Source organism: Rhinolophus sinicus, linkage group LG05 (genome assembly GCF_036562045.2).
Source record: "Rhinolophus sinicus isolate RSC01 linkage group LG05, ASM3656204v1, whole genome shotgun sequence".
NCBI classification, from domain to species: domain Eukaryota; kingdom Metazoa; phylum Chordata; class Mammalia; order Chiroptera; family Rhinolophidae; genus Rhinolophus; species Rhinolophus sinicus.
In genome coordinates this window covers 149,288,366-149,305,559 of record NC_133755.1, presented here as the reverse complement: position 1 = coordinate 149,305,559, position 17,194 = coordinate 149,288,366, and the positions used below count along the sequence as shown (strand labels likewise).

Below are 17,194 nucleotides of genomic sequence, written 5' to 3'. Positions count from 1 at the left end.
TCAGAGTTGCAAATGAAGCAGAATTTTCCTTCAACGTGATTGCAAACCTTTTGAAAACTGACAATACCCATTATTATCAAAAATAAGGAAACAGAGACTGCTGGCATACACAATTTTTAAAAGTATACTAATTTTCAAATACATATATTCTCAGAAGCTATAAAAGTTATTATTTTTTCTAGAAATTATTTATGCAAGAATTTCTCCTAATGGAATAATTATTAATGTGTGCTGAGAAAACTTCTGCCATATTCCAAGGTAGAAATATTTTTTTCTAAATTATGTGCATCTATGAAATGATATGTGTACAGCCACTTAAGTGGTATTCTAAGGAATATGTATGGCATGGCATCATTTTTATTATATATTGAAGTTTGATGACAGCTTGTCAAAAACAAATAAAGCATATTTGTATATGTATGTATGCACAGAAAAATAGATATAAATGGAACATGTTAACAGTAGTTATTCCTGGATGGTGAAATTATAAAGGATTATCTATCATCCATTTTGCTATTTTTTATATTTTTTGAATTTTCTTTCACAAAGAAGTAGACTCTTCAAAGCTGGAATAAAAAAGTCACCAAATATAATAAGATTTTCCTGCCTTATTCTCTTAGATCTTCTGTGCCCCTTCACAAATAAAAATGAATGGCCTCAATGCAAGGGTCAGTTATGCCATTAAAGCAGGATATCCAAAAAAGAATTTCATCCATTTGAACTATTTTATTACTGATTTTTTTCTCTCCCAGAGGACATCTTTTTGCTTGTATTCAGAACTGACATATGCACCTAAATAAAGGGAAAAGGTGTTAAAGAGCAATTTGACCTCAAAAGCCATTGCCCATTATGGGAGTGGACGTAGGAGGTGGTAAGGGAGAAGCAGAAATGAATTCAAGATGAGGGCAAGGTTTCTGGCCTGGATGGCAGCATTTGTGGAACTCGGGAGACAAGGAATGCTGATTATAAAGAGCATATGGGTTGCAGGGAGGAGGGTAAATGCCGAGAAAGAGATAATGTGGCAGTGGGCAGCAAGGTATGGCCCTGCTACTAAAGAGGGGTCTTCTATTATAGAAAATGGTGTATAAACAACTTACATATACTTATATATCATCTGTAGTTTTTTTGTCATCAACATTTGATGTGAATTTCTAAATTATAATTCTCCTTTCTGAATATTTGATTAGGAAATGCATCTACCACCACAACTGTTATAGACAACAAAAATGGATCTGTACCTAAATCCCCTGGCAAAGTGCTGAAGAGGACAGTCACAGAAGACATAGTGACCACATTCAGCTCCCCGGCAGCCTGGCTTCTGGTCATTGCTCTGATAATCACATGGTCAGCTGTCGCCATTGTTATGTTTGATTTAGTGGATTACAAAAACTTTTCAGGTAAGATCCATGAAATTTGGCTTTTAAACTAATAGAAACAATGTTCTCCCCAGTTCAGGCTTTGTTTTTCTTCGTCCCATCTTAGTGTGATAAAGTACCCCACAAATGTGCTTGAAGGTCACTAGTTTCTTTGCTTTTTCCTTCTATTCTCCTTCTTTATCTGTTGTACTCATTGATTTCAAGTGAAATAGATTTTCTTATTTGTATAGCTGAACAAAGACTGAATGCTACAATTTCATGAAGATGATAATTAGAAGAGTTGGGTGAATATTTAATTTTGGAAATGGGACTATATCACCTATTAGTAAAGGGTAATTTATAAAGTTTACAATAGGCAATATAAAACAAAATAAAACAAAATACAGAGCTTTTGGACAAATGGAAAACAGTGTAAAGTATTTTTAAGTCCCCCTACCATCTGGCTCCAAGTTTCCTTTCCAGACACACTCTTTGCTTCTCCCATCAAAACATCCTATTTTGAGTTCCTGAAAATAAAGAATGTTAAAAGGATTTTCCCAGAATGAATGATAATGAGATACTACATCTTGAGTATCCACATATTCTTATAGATTTGGAGTAAAATAGGAATAGCACAGTGAGGAAAGGTAGATTTTCATTATAGCCTGTTCAGTCTCTGAATATATCATTCATCATTTTGTTCAAAGTCTTCTTATATTTAAAAAATTACTTGTTTATTTTTTCATCTGACACACTCTATTGCCTATGAGTTCCTTGAAGGAAGAAATCAGTCAGGTAGGTGCTCGATAAATATGAAATGAATAGATGGATGAGTTTATGTTTATCACTTTTTTACCACAAGCAAAACCATTTCATTAACTTATTAATTTGATCCTTCAGATTTGCACCAACTCCCTAGCCCCCATACCGTTTTCTTTCTTCAGTAGTAGTGGAATCAGTAGGACCCAGAAACCATAATTACTGTAAGTTGCATTCTATATATTCAGAGACTGTCTATTTTTCATTATGGTATTTTATTCATTCAACAATTATTTGTCAAGAACCTACCATATGTGCCAGGAAATTACTATGTTAAAAGAAATACAAGTGTAAATATCATGAAATCATAGCACTGTACCATTTGGGTTTATTAACATGGAGGTGTGATTGAAACAATATTGCCCACTGTACCATTGGTAGCTGGACTACAGAGAGCATCATCTAACAGGTAGAGATAAGTCCCATGGTATCAACCAAAGCAAAAGGGCTATTTATCCAGAGCCATAAACCTCTGCTGTAAATAAGTAGTATTTTTGGTATATTACACTTTGGTGTAACGTAGGTTCTTTAAAAAATATTCAATTGCAATGCCTATAATATAAAATTATGACCTAGAATTTTACATGAATGGTTACATTACTCTAGATTTCATCCTTTGATCCTATACTGAGTGTGATATTTTGTTTTTTTCTTCCCTTTGCTTTAGAATGTCATTCATTTAAATTTTAGAACCAAATCTGATCATAAAATATAGTTCTTTAGTATTTGTAATAGATGTTGTTAAGACTTGCATGTAAATCTAATATTTATAAAGTTAATTTAGTAAGTACATCATAGAAATTTCTATTAAAAGGAATTTGTTCTTAATTATTTTCTAAAATAAACAGCTACCTATAATTAGACTTTCAGATTAGATTACTTAAATGTAGACACACTTATAATCCGTAGTAGAGCTTCCTTGGACCACTGTGATTAGGAGCTACGGATAATGCCTATGTCACTGGCATTTCATCTGAAAAAAATTGCCTCTACATTACTACTACTTCATTTCTTCTTCCAAAAAGTGTTTATTAAACACATCTTCTAGGTGAGGCCTCCTCCTTTAGTTTTCTATATTTATTAATGGCCTAACCATCTATCCATTTCCCACAAAACGAAACCTGAGAGTCATCTTTTAAATCTTCTTGGCATCTGATGAGTAACCACACTCCATGGCAGCCAACCCTCATATGTCTCATAAATTTGCTCCCTTCTCCTTTTACCACCATCTCCATTACTACACTGCAGACCTTGATTCTCTTTTAAGGGGATAAACGCAATTTCTTCTTGTCTCTCTTGTCCAGTCTCTCCCTTTTAACGTTGCTCCAAATGTGTTGGAGCATAAAGCATAAATTTCATAAAGCATGAATTTCATCAACTATTTATTTTACCTAAGTACAAATTCTTTGGCATGAAGTCATTGGTGTAGCTCTTTATTTTCTTCTCATAATTCAGCCCATACACTTCGTTTTCCAGCCACACTTACTGCTGTTCTTCCTTTTTTATTTCTCTAGAAAAACATATATTCTCATTGCTGGATGCCTCTACTTATACCATTCCTCCCTTTGCTCCCCTGCCCCCAATGTAGCAGAAAGTATATTAAAATAGTTAAGAATGTGAACTCTGATTCTAGATTTCCCTGGTATTGAACCCAGATCATACCATTTTCAAGCTGTGTGACATTAGAAAATTCACTTAGCCTCTCTGTCTCGATTTCATCCCTTATAAAGCAGGGATAATAATAATACCCATGTAATAAGATTAAGGGAATTATACAAGTGAATGTATTTGAAGTGCTTAGAAGATAACCTGGTTTATTACAAGCACTATATAAATAAGAATATCATTAGTAGAGATTCATTTCTAAATTTTCTATCTAGAGAATTTTTATTTATCCTTCAAGATGTTCTTTTATGAAATATTCTCAGACTTCCTAATAAGAATTTGCTGTACCGTGATTTCATTGCTCCGTACCTTATGGGAACCTGTATTAAATCAGTTAACACATTGTATTATAAGGATCCATTCATGTATCCATATCACTTAGAAACTTAAACCTATCTAAGGAAGGGACTGTCTTACATATCTCTGTATATGAGTGCCTGCCACATAGTAGGTTTTCTGCTAGGCATTGCTTAAAGGGATTAATAATGTTGACATTTGGATTTTGAAACAATTTCTTACATTTTGAAGACATGAATGTTTATCATAAAATTTTTATTTCAAGCAGTTTTGACCAACTTTAAAAAATTATAAATACATTTAATAAAACTAGAATTAAAAATAATAAAATATGTTTATAACATGAAATGTTATTTGTCATATTTAATAATGGTTATCTATTGCTGCATAATAAATTACCTCAAAAGTAAACAATTTCAGATAACATAACTATTTATTACTTCACACAGCTTGTGTGGGTTTGGAATTTGGGAATGGCTTAGCTGGATGTTTCTGTTTTAGAGTATATCTTGAGGTTGTAGGCATCTGAAAGATTTTTGGGGGATGTGGAACCATTGGCAAGATGTCTCACTCACATGGCTGTCAACTTAATGCTTGCATGTCCTCACAATATGGCAGCCGACCTCCCTCAGAGTGAGTGATCCAAGAGAGAGCAAGGTGGAAGCTACAATGCCTCTTATGACCCAGACTTAGTATTCACATATTTTCATTTCTTCAAAATCATTTTGGTTACACAGTTCAGTTGTATGTAGTGTTGGAAGAGACTAAGCAAGGGTGTGAATACCGACAGGCAAGGATCATCGGGGGCCATTTTGGAGGCTGGCTACCACATATTTTACCCTCAGAAAATACGTTTCCAAGTTACACAGCTTTAGATAAATGCTTTCATGCAAGGAAGGGTCATGCAACACTCTAGTTTACAAAGAGGTATTATAATTACAACAGGTGCAAAGAGAAAGACAATGTCTTAGAATGACTCATGAGGTCACATCTAAGAAGACAAATATTCACCAATGGATTTGAAACAAAAAAATGAAATTGTAAAGGAAAAATGTATAAATTCTTCAAATAAGATGTCCAAATACTTTCAACTAATTAAATTTTGAATGATCAATTTCTGGAACCCAAAGAATATAAGTTTAAGGAATTTGTATAATTATAGTAAAAAAGCCTGTAACTCCTATTAATCTTTGGTTGGATGGAACACACCCACTCATATTAAAATTCTAATTTCTTTTCTCCATTTAGTAAATTCTAACCTGCCTTTTTCAATGTTGATTCTTCACAGAAACATTTCATTGCTTCAATAAGAATGTCAAATGTAAATGGTGCTCTTGTTTTTTTAATGTTATGTTTAATTGATACATTTCAAACATTTACTAAGGATTTGTATTATGATGATGATGAGTTTTTTGGACTACAAATAGCCTTTGAAATATGTATTGCGAATATTTAGAAAACAAGACTAGTGGTAGAAGAAAACACACTGGAAATCAATGAAGGCTATTTAGTCAGGACAGCTGTCCTTGGGCTCTGAATTACTCTTTGACACTTTAGAAAAGTAGGCAAAGGATCGACTATATGGTGATGGAAAGAGAACTGACTCTGGGTGGTGAACACACAATGTGATACATAAATGATATATTACAGAATTGTACACTCCAAACCTATGTAACTTGAGTAACAACTGTCACCCCAATAAACTTTAATTAAAAAAAAAGAAAACTAGGCAAATACTTTGAAGGCATTGAACAATTTTTCATAGAGAAATAAAAAAAGTATTTTCATAAGCAAGTATTGTAATGAATTGAGAAGAATGATTCTCCTCTGAGCAACCTTCACAATTCCTTATTTTCTGAATTTGAGCTGATTTACCTGTACATAATTTGCTTATGAAGCACATGTAGTACTGGCTTTTATATGTGTCTTTTAGAAGATTTGGGTTCACTCTATAGCTCTATAACCTATAAACTAACATGACTAGGAACTTATTTTCCCTTGTCTGTGAAATGTGGATAGCATTTTGCTTTCTGGTCTACAAAATTTGTGACTTATTCTTATCAAATAAGACAAATTTTAGGACACCAAAAACAGATACTAGAAAAAAGATTTCACCTACCTTTCATTTCTTATTAAATATAATGTCCAAATAGTATTCAAACAATACCATGATGTATCTGTCAGAGTTTGATCAGAATAGAATCACTATGAGTGACATAGAAGAGGGGATTTATTATATGGCTTATGCATTCATGGGAGCTGATTTAAGCAGTCAGCATAAGGCTGTTTCCACGTGTCTGGGGCTGGGTTGGAACTCAGCAGCATGGAAGTTGGTGTAAGGGAGATAATACCTTTTTCCTCTATCCTTCTGAATTTTTTGCTGGGGCCCCTTTAACAAAAGACAAATTAACAAGAGAAAAATATTCAAATTTATTTCATATAAGTTTTATGTGATACAGTTGCCTTTATAAAGAAAGGAAGACCTTAAGAAGCAGTTCAAACTGAGAGTTTTTATTTAGGTTTGATGAAGAGTGAAAAATGGTGGGAAAATATGATGGGACACAAAAGGGTATGCGCTAAGTGTAGTAAATTGGAGAAAACAGCAAGGCCTATTCATTTGAGTCTCCTGCATCTTGGGAGATAAGAATGTTCCTTCCTTTCCTCGGGGTACAGAGAGGCACTTCTCATATTAGGGTTTTATGACCAGCTTCAGGGGAACATCAGAAAGTTCTTCTTATACATGCCGTGTCTTAAATTCCTTTAGCTGAAAATATTGAATATACCAAAGTGCTGTATTTTGGGGTATTGTATTCTGAACTCTGTCATTGAAAAGGGCAGATGGAAATAGAATAGGGGAGACTAAGGACAAACGGAATGGGCAAGAACAAACTGGAATGCTCATTTGACTCTCACCACCTCAAATTAGGATGATGTGGATGAGCTACAGCATAAATTGGCACGTTCATCAATGGATCCACAAAAGCACGTGGCCAGGATTTGGAGATGCTGAAAGAGTCAATCCAGCCAGAACTGGAAGACATGCTGCTGGCTGATGCCACATGTCAGGGTCAGCTACCGTATCTGCGCTAATGTGCATGAGCTGCAACAGCACCTGCCCTACTTCAAGCTTCAGAGGATAAATAATGGCTATTACTTCCTTTTTACCTTCCAAATCTCACAAAAATTTCTTTTGTGCCTGTCATCTGGAAAGTATTTGTAAAGGAATTCTGGGAAATAAAGATCCAGCTTAGTGATTTGGCAGCATACAAAATTACCACATACTAGGATGTGTGGGGAAGGGGAAACATTCCCTTTCATCCTTTGGTTCTTTTGGCTGCCCTAGTAATCTGATCAATAGGAGGTAGAACAACAAAAGAAAACCAAATTTAATCTCATGTGCATGGGAACCCCACATGAGAGAGTCAGAGATCCTGCATGCATGAGAGCTTCAGAGTTAGAAAGGGGAATTAGGTATATAAGACATCCTGAGCTAGGGATGAAATAAGGTGCCTTAGGGACTTCAAAAGGTCATTGCAGGATGATAAGAACAGCAGACATTCACTAATTAGTATATAGTTTGCTCTGCTCTACAGATAGGTCAAGAGAAGTTACCTCTGATAATCTCTTATGGGCAAGTCCTCTAATTCAAATTTTTCTTAGTTAAGGGCAAGGGGAGAAGTTTCTCTTGAGCCTGAAACTAAAATTGCCTTTTACTCAAAGACATCTGCATACCACTAAAGGACACAATGGGGTGGCTGGGTCTGGACTCCCACAGATGACTATATAATTTAGCATCTGAAACAGAATATTTGTGAAAGTGAAATGGATAGCTATTAATATTTATTTCAGGACCACAGGCACAAACCAAGATGTCTGATCACCCATATATCCTCCTTGCCCTGAGGTCTCTCTAGAAGATGAATGTCTTCAGAAGCCCCAAGTGAGGAGGAGGGGGAGAGACAGGACAATGTTATTTTCTGAGTAATTGAAGCTAGGGGGTCACAAAGATTGCTGGAGATCTTGCCCTCAAGCCTCTGCAGAGTTGCCAGGAAGTCTTCCCAGGCAAAAGAGGGGTATCCTGATAACTTAATAACTCTTTCAGGACCAGAATTTGTGGACTTTGGTTGAAATTCCTTACAAACTCCTTTGCCTTATTTATAAGGAGATGGCTTTTTCTTTAAACAATACATGCAAACAAATAGGATTTCTAAAGAAGTTATTATAAACTTAGGCATTAATATAACAGATGTTCTGATTTCCCTCTAGGTCAGAATTTGCAGGAAGAAATTATGGTAACTCTTGGTTTTTCTTTCCTAAGAACAAGGATCATAATTTATTAGCATCTTCATTTATAGAAGGAAAAATCATTATATGGCTGTCGTAGGTGGTCTCAAAGCACATTTGGTAATTTTTACATGCATTCCACAAAACAGACTTATTTCAAAACAATTTCATAAGAATTAGAGAAGATAATCTATGTAATATATACGTATCTGGCACTCATTAAATGTAACTTGAATTTGAATCTTATTACCAGGAAGTAAGATTACCGTAGTAATTTGAGAAGAGAACCAGCAAGGGCATGATGGTAGGAAGCATCAATTTCTTATGAAAGTCTTGCAGACATCTCCTGATGTGCTTTTTAAATAGATTTTCTAATGAGGTGTGCCATTTATCTACTGCTCGTGGAAATTAATTTCCCTGATTTTTTTTTCCTGGCACTTAGCCCAGTTAAGCAGGTGCACTGTTTGTCAGGCTGAGTTTAGAGGAGTGAGGAGTAAAATGATTCAAGGAACACCCAAAGTCAATCAGAATGTATAAATTTAACATTTAATAGTTATGTAAATATGTATATTTATATGTATATGTGTGTCTGTGTGCATAGAGATATCTGTGTGACTGAAACGCACCATTTTAGACTTTATCAGTTCTCATATGTACTGAGTTTTCGAGAATGGTTGACATTTTGTGTGCTTTTTATTCTGATTCAAGTCTTATCTCATATCCCACATTTTCTGTTCAATGTCCCAGGACTGTTTGGTCCTCTTGGTCACTACATCTGAAAGGATGCATTTCATTATACAATCCCAGGAGGGTTATACATATCTCAAGGAAGCAGAAGATTTTATTGTCTAATGATATCTAGATCTTAATCACAGTTTGTTGATTCTTCATGAATTGAAGAAAAAGATAAAGAAAAAGTTATTCATTTTAAAGAAATGTTCTTAATTCTATTGTTCCTGCATTTTTGGTCTTAAATTTCTCTTTTCAAATTATGATAATGACAGATATCGTTTCTGTCAAGTTGCTGTCTTTAAATGCCCTTTTTTTGGGTGTGGGGAGAAAAAGTTGGCAGATTTATTTTGGACCCCAGGTTTCTGCTGGTGGTAGATTTCAAGGTCAAGAAAATCTAAAAGTTTGATAGCAGTGCTCTATACTACTCATTTAAACCTTAGCAAGTGAGACCATATATTGGATTCATAAATATATCCATGTAAATGACTATAATTATAAATCATATTAACATATTAACATATGTTTTAATGGACCAGCTAATATACTACATCTTTCAGTGCTTATACTTAAATTTTCTACCTTAAAGAAACTTTTCCTAAACTTTGAATGTAAATCAAGTCACTCTATCATAATTCCTCATTATATTGTTTACTATTTGCTCATAACACTTACTCCAAATTGTGTGTATTTAATTGGGTGTGATTTTTTATTTAATGTCTTCACTGACCTGTTAGGTTTGTAAAAAATTATTTTGTTCATTTATTTAACTTGATTTTTCAAATGCTGAGAAGTGTTTAGCACGAATTATGTTCTAAATAAACATTTGAGTAAATTTTGTGGTGAAAGAATAAATAAGTAAATAAAAGGAAAGGTTGTAACATTTTTTTATACTCTGAATGCTGAGTAATTAGCATAGTATTTCTTTATAAAGTATTAGTTTATGATGATATTGATAGCATTAGGATTCACATTTAAAATACTTTTTAAACTTCTGTCTCCCTGATTGGATCATAAGCATCTCAAAGGTAAAATTTGTCTTATTCATTTTAGTATTACTATCACCCTGCTTAGAATTTGTATGATTTAAATAGAAATTATTTGCCAAGCATATTATAGCACACAACAAACAACCACAAATGAACAAAATACAAAATAGTAAAAGCAAAAGAACACATGAACTTCAGAAAAGAACCAAAGTAGTTAAACTCAGGCTCTGGGGTCTAGACTACTGGGTTAGAATCCCACTCCAACAATTACTAGCTATGTAAACTTATGGGGAAATTAATTCTTTGTGCCTGACTTTTACTCTTTGTAGGTAATCATAGTATCAGCTTCATATGAGTCCGTGAGAATTGAATCAATTAATAACATATATAACACTTGGAATTTTGAATGGCACCTAGTAATTATTAGATAAATTGTAGTTAGTATTATTTTAATTTATTCTTCATGACCCTAAGCATATTTCAATATTTCAAAGAGATGAATAGGCATATTTCAAAAAGATGGATTGACTATATGATTTCCAATTTTTAAATATCATGTAGATTCTACCAACTGCACAATAGAAATCCAATGATTTAAATATTCTATTTTATGTTGAGGGAATATTCTAACCATTCTGAAATGATTTGTTATGTGAAATAGTAAGGACACAATTCATGGCATTATATTATGTATTATTATGTGGTAAAAAGAATTTTAAAATATTTTTTCAGCTAATACTGAGCAATAGAATAGCTAAAGAGAATAGATAATATAGTCAAGAGTTTCCAAAACTAAACCTTGACTTGATAAAACATATGTTTAGTAATTAATCAAAATGTGCTAATTGTTATATTAATTGTATTTTAATCCCAAATCTAATATCTCCTCCACTGGTCTGTTAAGTTTATAATATAATACAATAGTCCAAATAAGTCATTCAACTGGAGTACTATATTTTGATTTTCTTATGCTACCAGAAAATTAATTTCATTGAATGTGAGCTTGGAAACATATCAATGAAAATCTATAAATCTACAGAATAGAAAAACTGTTTCCCCATTCCTTATTATATGTGTAGCATTGGAATTTTGTTTCTATTTAAGATATGCTTTTTTAAGAAGATGAAAGCAAATTAATTTTTCAATTTAACATAACATCTACACTATGCTTATTAATAAAAGTACAATGTGAGTCTCCATTTTTTATATAGTTATTTCACATGGGTAAAAGAAACCAAAAGTTGCTTGTGATTCTGTTTCAAAATATGAAATGCCCTTTATTTGACATGGGTCTAGCTCCAGTTAGCTGGAAATATTCCAGGCTTCAACATCTGCAACACAATTCTGCCAGCGAAAACTTGGTTGATTGGGGTCATATTGAGAAAGAGAGGTGAAGTTTGCATGTATTTTATTTGCATTCAATAATGTTTTGTATTGCCTCAAAATGCAACAATAGAGGGACAGCAAAGTGTACCTTAGAAATGTTGTCATGAAACTATTAAATATTGAAATAGCCATGTAATTTTAACTATAGATGCTCATATTTAATTTCATTAGGACTCCGCACAAGCATGCATTTCTAAAATGCTGAAGTTAGTTAATAGTAAGGATGAGTATGAGAAAATTTCAATTGAGAAAACGTTAAAAAGCAGAAGGAAAATGCCCATGCCTCAGATATTGAATGGCAAGGATTGGAGCTATGCTGTGACTATTCAAATGTAGATTAGAAAAGTGACAGTCATTTCCTTGTGCTGTCAAAAAACTATTAGCTCACCAAAAGTGCTTTTCAATCTGGATTCTACTTTTTCTTTGGTTTAAAAGCATCTAAATATTCAACATCTGCAAGTATTTCATTTTTTCAAGATTGCAAATCAAATGGGTTTTATCTTTTACAAAGTTATGTACTTCAAGAGCTTTGTGTTCATTCTTATTTTATTTATTTTTTTGTATGATTCTCATTAAAAGAAGGAGAAGGGCTGATCATTGTAATTGAATATGGGTACTATCTAGAGATCAGAGTGAAAAGACAGGGAGAGAAAAAGAGAGAAAGAGAAAATGACAACGGTTTGGGAAAAATACATTTACCAGGGATGTTAAAAGATAAAATGAGGAATATTACATTTTTTCAAGCTTATTTGAGCAGAACTACAACCATGAATTAGGCAGCACCAAACCTGAAGTGGTTAGGAACAATCCAGCAACAAGAGCTAGTTGTCCTTAGATTTTGATTTCTTAACCTTGAGGAATTTACATGTTTAGGTTTTGGTTTGTTTACATAGGGTGCTAACGTATTGGTACCACCTTAGTCTAATGGCCTCCTTGTTTAGTTAATTTAACAGAGAAGTACAAGTTACTGCTTCAGGAAGACTTGGCTTTTGAAAAGGGCTTGCTATTCTTAACAAAAAGTGTGTACCTGAGAGGAAAGAACCTCAAGAAAGTATGTTTTCAATGTTGCTACATTTAAATGTTGCTAGATTTAAATGTCATCTCCTGCCAGCATCTTCAAAATCTCCTCTATATCCTCCTTTTAGACATGTTTATGTGCTTTCTAACTTGGAGCAATAAACATATTTCCTTCACCTCCTTATATCCCTATTTAGCCATAACTCTTTTTGTGTCTGTCCATCTAGCCACGCCCCTTTACTCAGAGATAACTGACACTGTTCTGTCCCTGCTGAAATATCTCAAATACACCTGTGAGTTCTTAAGGAACAAATCCAGTGCATATGTAACATCTTCCTCTTGGTTATACCTTGCAGCATTAGAACTGTTCACTGCCATTTCTTTTTAAAAACCTTATCCTCTTGTGACTTTTATAACTCCTTTGGCACCATTAGCGTCTTGCCCCTTTTAGACAATATCACCTTCATCTATTGCATTAGCTGCGATGACTTTGCATCGCCTGTACAAGTGATGAGCAGACTGCTCTCAGGGTTAGCCTGCTTATCTTTATTATAGAGCTCTCAATTTAATAACAGGATCAATCCTTCTTTAAAATGGCCGGATAGTAGATTTAGAGGCTAAAAGCAGTGATACAGTTCTAAACAAGTAAAGCACGAAAGTTAAGTTTCAAGAAAATGCGTTCTTCCCACCCGGAGAGTCACTATTTCTATTTTGAAGGAAACATTTAGCTCATAAGTGTTTTTATTTTCCCCTTAATTGACCTACTTGCCAAAAAATTTGCTTCCAACTGACCTTCACACCTAATGACTTTCCAGTCCACATCTTCAACCCCAATTTCTCCCCACTTTTTCTAATCACATAAGGATGTTCAGTTGTAGCATTCAACTCAAAATTCCTAATTTAGCTAGTTGTGTTTCAATCCCGGCCTCCCTCCAAGATTGCAAATCCCGTTTATTTTGCACTTTCTTAAGTCAGAAATATGGAACTCATGAGTTTTTCTCTTTCCTCACTATCCAATGAATATCTACATTTAGTGATCATTCAGTGATCAAAAAGAACCCATTCTACTTTTTAAACATGTCTTAATTCTGTTCTGTACTGTGAACCTTATCTCCAGCATTCCTGCCTTAGTTTCCCCAAGATTGTTACAGTAGCCACATTTTCTTTTTGCCTCTAGTCTTGCCTCTGACTTGTTTCTAATTCTGAGTCCAGATTACTATAAATTGTAAATCTTATTTTTGTGTTCCCCTATTAAAAATTTTAGATGTGTTCCCTTTAATATATATACACACACACACACACACACACACATATATGGATATAAAATACATATATATAAATAAGTACATGAAATGATGAAAAGGTAAAACAAAATGTAACAAAATTAGTAACTGTAAAGGGAAGAAGAAAACAATAATGTAGGGGATTAGAGTAAAACAATTTTCTTGTCTGTGCTCTTACATATGAGGAGTTTTTACTTAGGGACAGTGTAAAGGTTTTTTTTATAATTAAAAAGTTAAAATAGAAAAATAAAAGTAATCATTAAAATTTGAAAACATATTGAAATAAATGAACATAACTCTGTATCATGGTATAAGAATAACCAGAGAAAATGGATATTTCAAATGACATGAAAACACAGAGTTATGACTCTCTGTCCTTAGTGTGTTTTGTGTGTTAAAGAACACATAAAAATGAAGAGACTTAAAAGTCTATCACTGCTTTTATTGTTAATAGTAATATTTGTGTCATTTTATATGAAATTGTTTACAAGGACACTGTAAAAAAAAGGACATAAAAAAGGAAATAAATTGATATCATTAAGACTTAAGATGTTCAATAGAGAAGGGATGTGAGAATAAAAGCAAAGAAGTTGTGAGTAAATCTTGTATTCATACATTTTATTTGGAAATATCAGTGTAAACCCATGACCTTTTGAAATTTTATGTTTCTTGGATGTTCAAAGGTTTAGAAACAATAATAATCCAATGCAATGAGCATACCTTCTGACTCAATTTTAGTGTAAACATACCATTTCCCAATAAAAGGAACCAACATTCCTTCATGAAGTAGCATCCTTGATCTGGCACCGGAAAGATCTAGAATTTACTTTGGGCATTTGTGTGTGTGTGTCTTAAGCAAGAAACTGTCTAATAAATCTTTATGGAATAGACATGCATACTGAAGTGTTAATGGATCTGGGATTAAAATTTTAAGTATCTAAGATCTGCTTTAAAATATTTAGCAAACTAGAAAAAAGAAAAGATAAATGTGGGGGAAAGAGGAAGGTAACCGAGATTGGCAAGATGATAATTATTGAAGCTAGGTTCAGTGGATTTGTATTGTCACATTGGCTAAAATGGAACCGCATTTTCTAGAATTCCCTTGTCTGCATAGTTCTTTCTGGGTTTGCATTAGCCAGAGGAATCCTTGTGTGTGAGATTTGGAAGGCAGGAGGTCAGCAGGGCCACGGAAGTCATTGCAGGGGACCAGGCACAGTTGTGTGTATGTTGTCAGTGATATCTTGGCTCACCTTGTTGGCGTGAGACAACTGCTCCTGCAGCAACTCCACGTTCTGCTAGATCCTCCTTTGGCTTCTTCCAATCCTGGCCAAGGTGCATATTTAGCTCCATGTTAAAGGGCGACTGCTTTTTCTTTTTGAAGTGAGAGGTTTGGTGGTCACAGGATTGTTCCATCTTGTCCCCTTGAATTTCAGTCTCAATCACTCGCGGACTCCAGATTTCTTTGCTTCCTTTACTTTATGGCCATTTTTTTTTTTTCTTCCCAAGTGCCTCTTCGGGCTTCAGCCCCCAACATCACATGCATAAGTAAAAATCTCTCATAGTGAGGTAATTATTAGAAGTCCATGGGCATATCATGAATTCAACTTTTCATTTCACTGTGTTCTCTGAAGTGTTTATTGTGGGTAAGGATAACAGATTCCAGGGAATTTCTACCTCTGTGTATGGTCTTTATGTTAAAAATCTTGGAGAAGGAAAAGCTGTTGAGATCCTTGGTTTTGAAGTTAAATCATTTGTGTAATTCAGGGCAGTTGATTGTATACAACTTTTTAAATGTCCTACTTTAAAAATAGAACGTCTATCATTGAGTAAGGCAATATCATGGTATTCATTTCTAAAAGCAGGCATTTAAATATATCAAATTAAGGTTTTATCATATTCTCTTCCTTTTAGGAGCATCTGACATATTAATTCATAACTTAAATACCAGGTCTGAAAAAAACTGATGTAATGTCTACATTTCTTGTTAAATCAGTGTTAAGACAAAGCATTACTTTAACCTTCATATTCAGTTTCAAAGAAATTTTACAACATTGCTTGAATTCCACATTTCCATCCATGTGAGGATTCTTGAAATAATATTATGTACTGTAAACAAAGCTATCCAATGCAATGCATATAATACAACAGTTGAATTTAATATTAATTGGTCTCAACCTCTCCATTTTATTATTAATTTTTTTCCTTTATTTCTCCCAAATCCCTATCAGTTAGCAAGGTCCACTCCAATTAATCCATTTATTTAATCATTTTTTAAAGACCACTACACGTGGATTTTAAGAGCGGATACTAAAAAAAAAAGCCTCTCTTAAAATATGTATTGGATGGAAACTCTATTCTTAAGAGAGCTATTTTAGGGCTACAAATTATCACTATACTGGTTACAACAAAAGTAGCTTATCAGATACCAAAATATCAAGTGTTTTCTCTGGAACTGAAGCAAATTTACAAAAATGTAGTTATCCTCCATGAGGTTTTCAAAAGAAAATAATCGGAATATGTGTGATTCTAGTTGGTGTGCCCTTTACAATCTGTTGGCAGGAATGTATTTAACCCTTAAGGGTTAAATATAGAAGAATAAAAGTGCCACATCCAACATTTCTTGCAATCTTGACTTGCTCAAATGTGCTACTTCTTCTGTCTCTTGTACTGGCTTTTACCTTCAAGATGACATAAAGAATAAGAAACCAAGAAATTCATGAGAGAAAAAGGCATTTGATTACAAGAGATTGAAAGCCCTTCCATTGTGATGATCAATTTAAAGATGGCAGTTCAGACTTCATTGAATTCAACTAAGTATGCTTAAGGCAAAGGGTCCAACCTATGAGAAATTGTTAGGAAGTTACTTCAGAGTGGGCCTAAAAAGCTTTAAAGTACAATGTTTTGAGTAAATATCACTTTGATGAAGATGTCCACCTTTGTAGTAAATGTAAGAGCACATATTTTTGTTTGTTATTTCTTAAGTATTTGTGCCTAGTATTGTCAATATGGGAAACTCAAGGGTTGGAGGACTCAGAGGGCTATTTAATTCTCTGTGAGTGCTTTTCATTTCAAACATGTTTTAGTTAAAAATAAATTAAATTAAATTGACCTTATATCCTTAGGAAATAGTTGACTGTTATAAATGATGCCCAACTTCAAGTTTAAACTGTTTAATAAGAATTTGCATTCTCTCAACTATATTTTAGTGTGTAGGAAACCTATTAACACATTGGAGAGGACAATTGCTTTCTGCATATACTGACACAGTATTCAGACCTTTTTTTAAAAAAATATTTTTGTCTTGTTTATCCTGCTTGTGTTTTCCTTCTTCCCATCCTGAAGGGTGGTACGGGGTTGGGAAACACATCTG

General features: G+C 33.7%; 1 protein-coding gene across 20 annotated transcripts in view; it reads left to right on the top strand.

Annotated features, from left to right (window-relative positions):
* The window catches only part of TRDN (triadin), a 339,477-nt gene that overhangs the window by 44,783 nt on the left and 277,500 nt on the right, over nt 1-17,194 (top strand). For all 20 annotated transcript variants that reach the window (XR_012496732.1, XM_074333525.1, XM_074333529.1 and 17 more), the window contains exon 2: nt 1,188-1,397. Coding sequence is in view for 19 of the 20 variants with exons in the window: in XM_074333525.1 (XP_074189626.1) it covers nt 1,188-1,397 (210 nt within the window). In the remaining variant the exon portion in view is untranslated. The remainder of the gene's footprint in view (nt 1-1,187; nt 1,398-17,194) is intronic.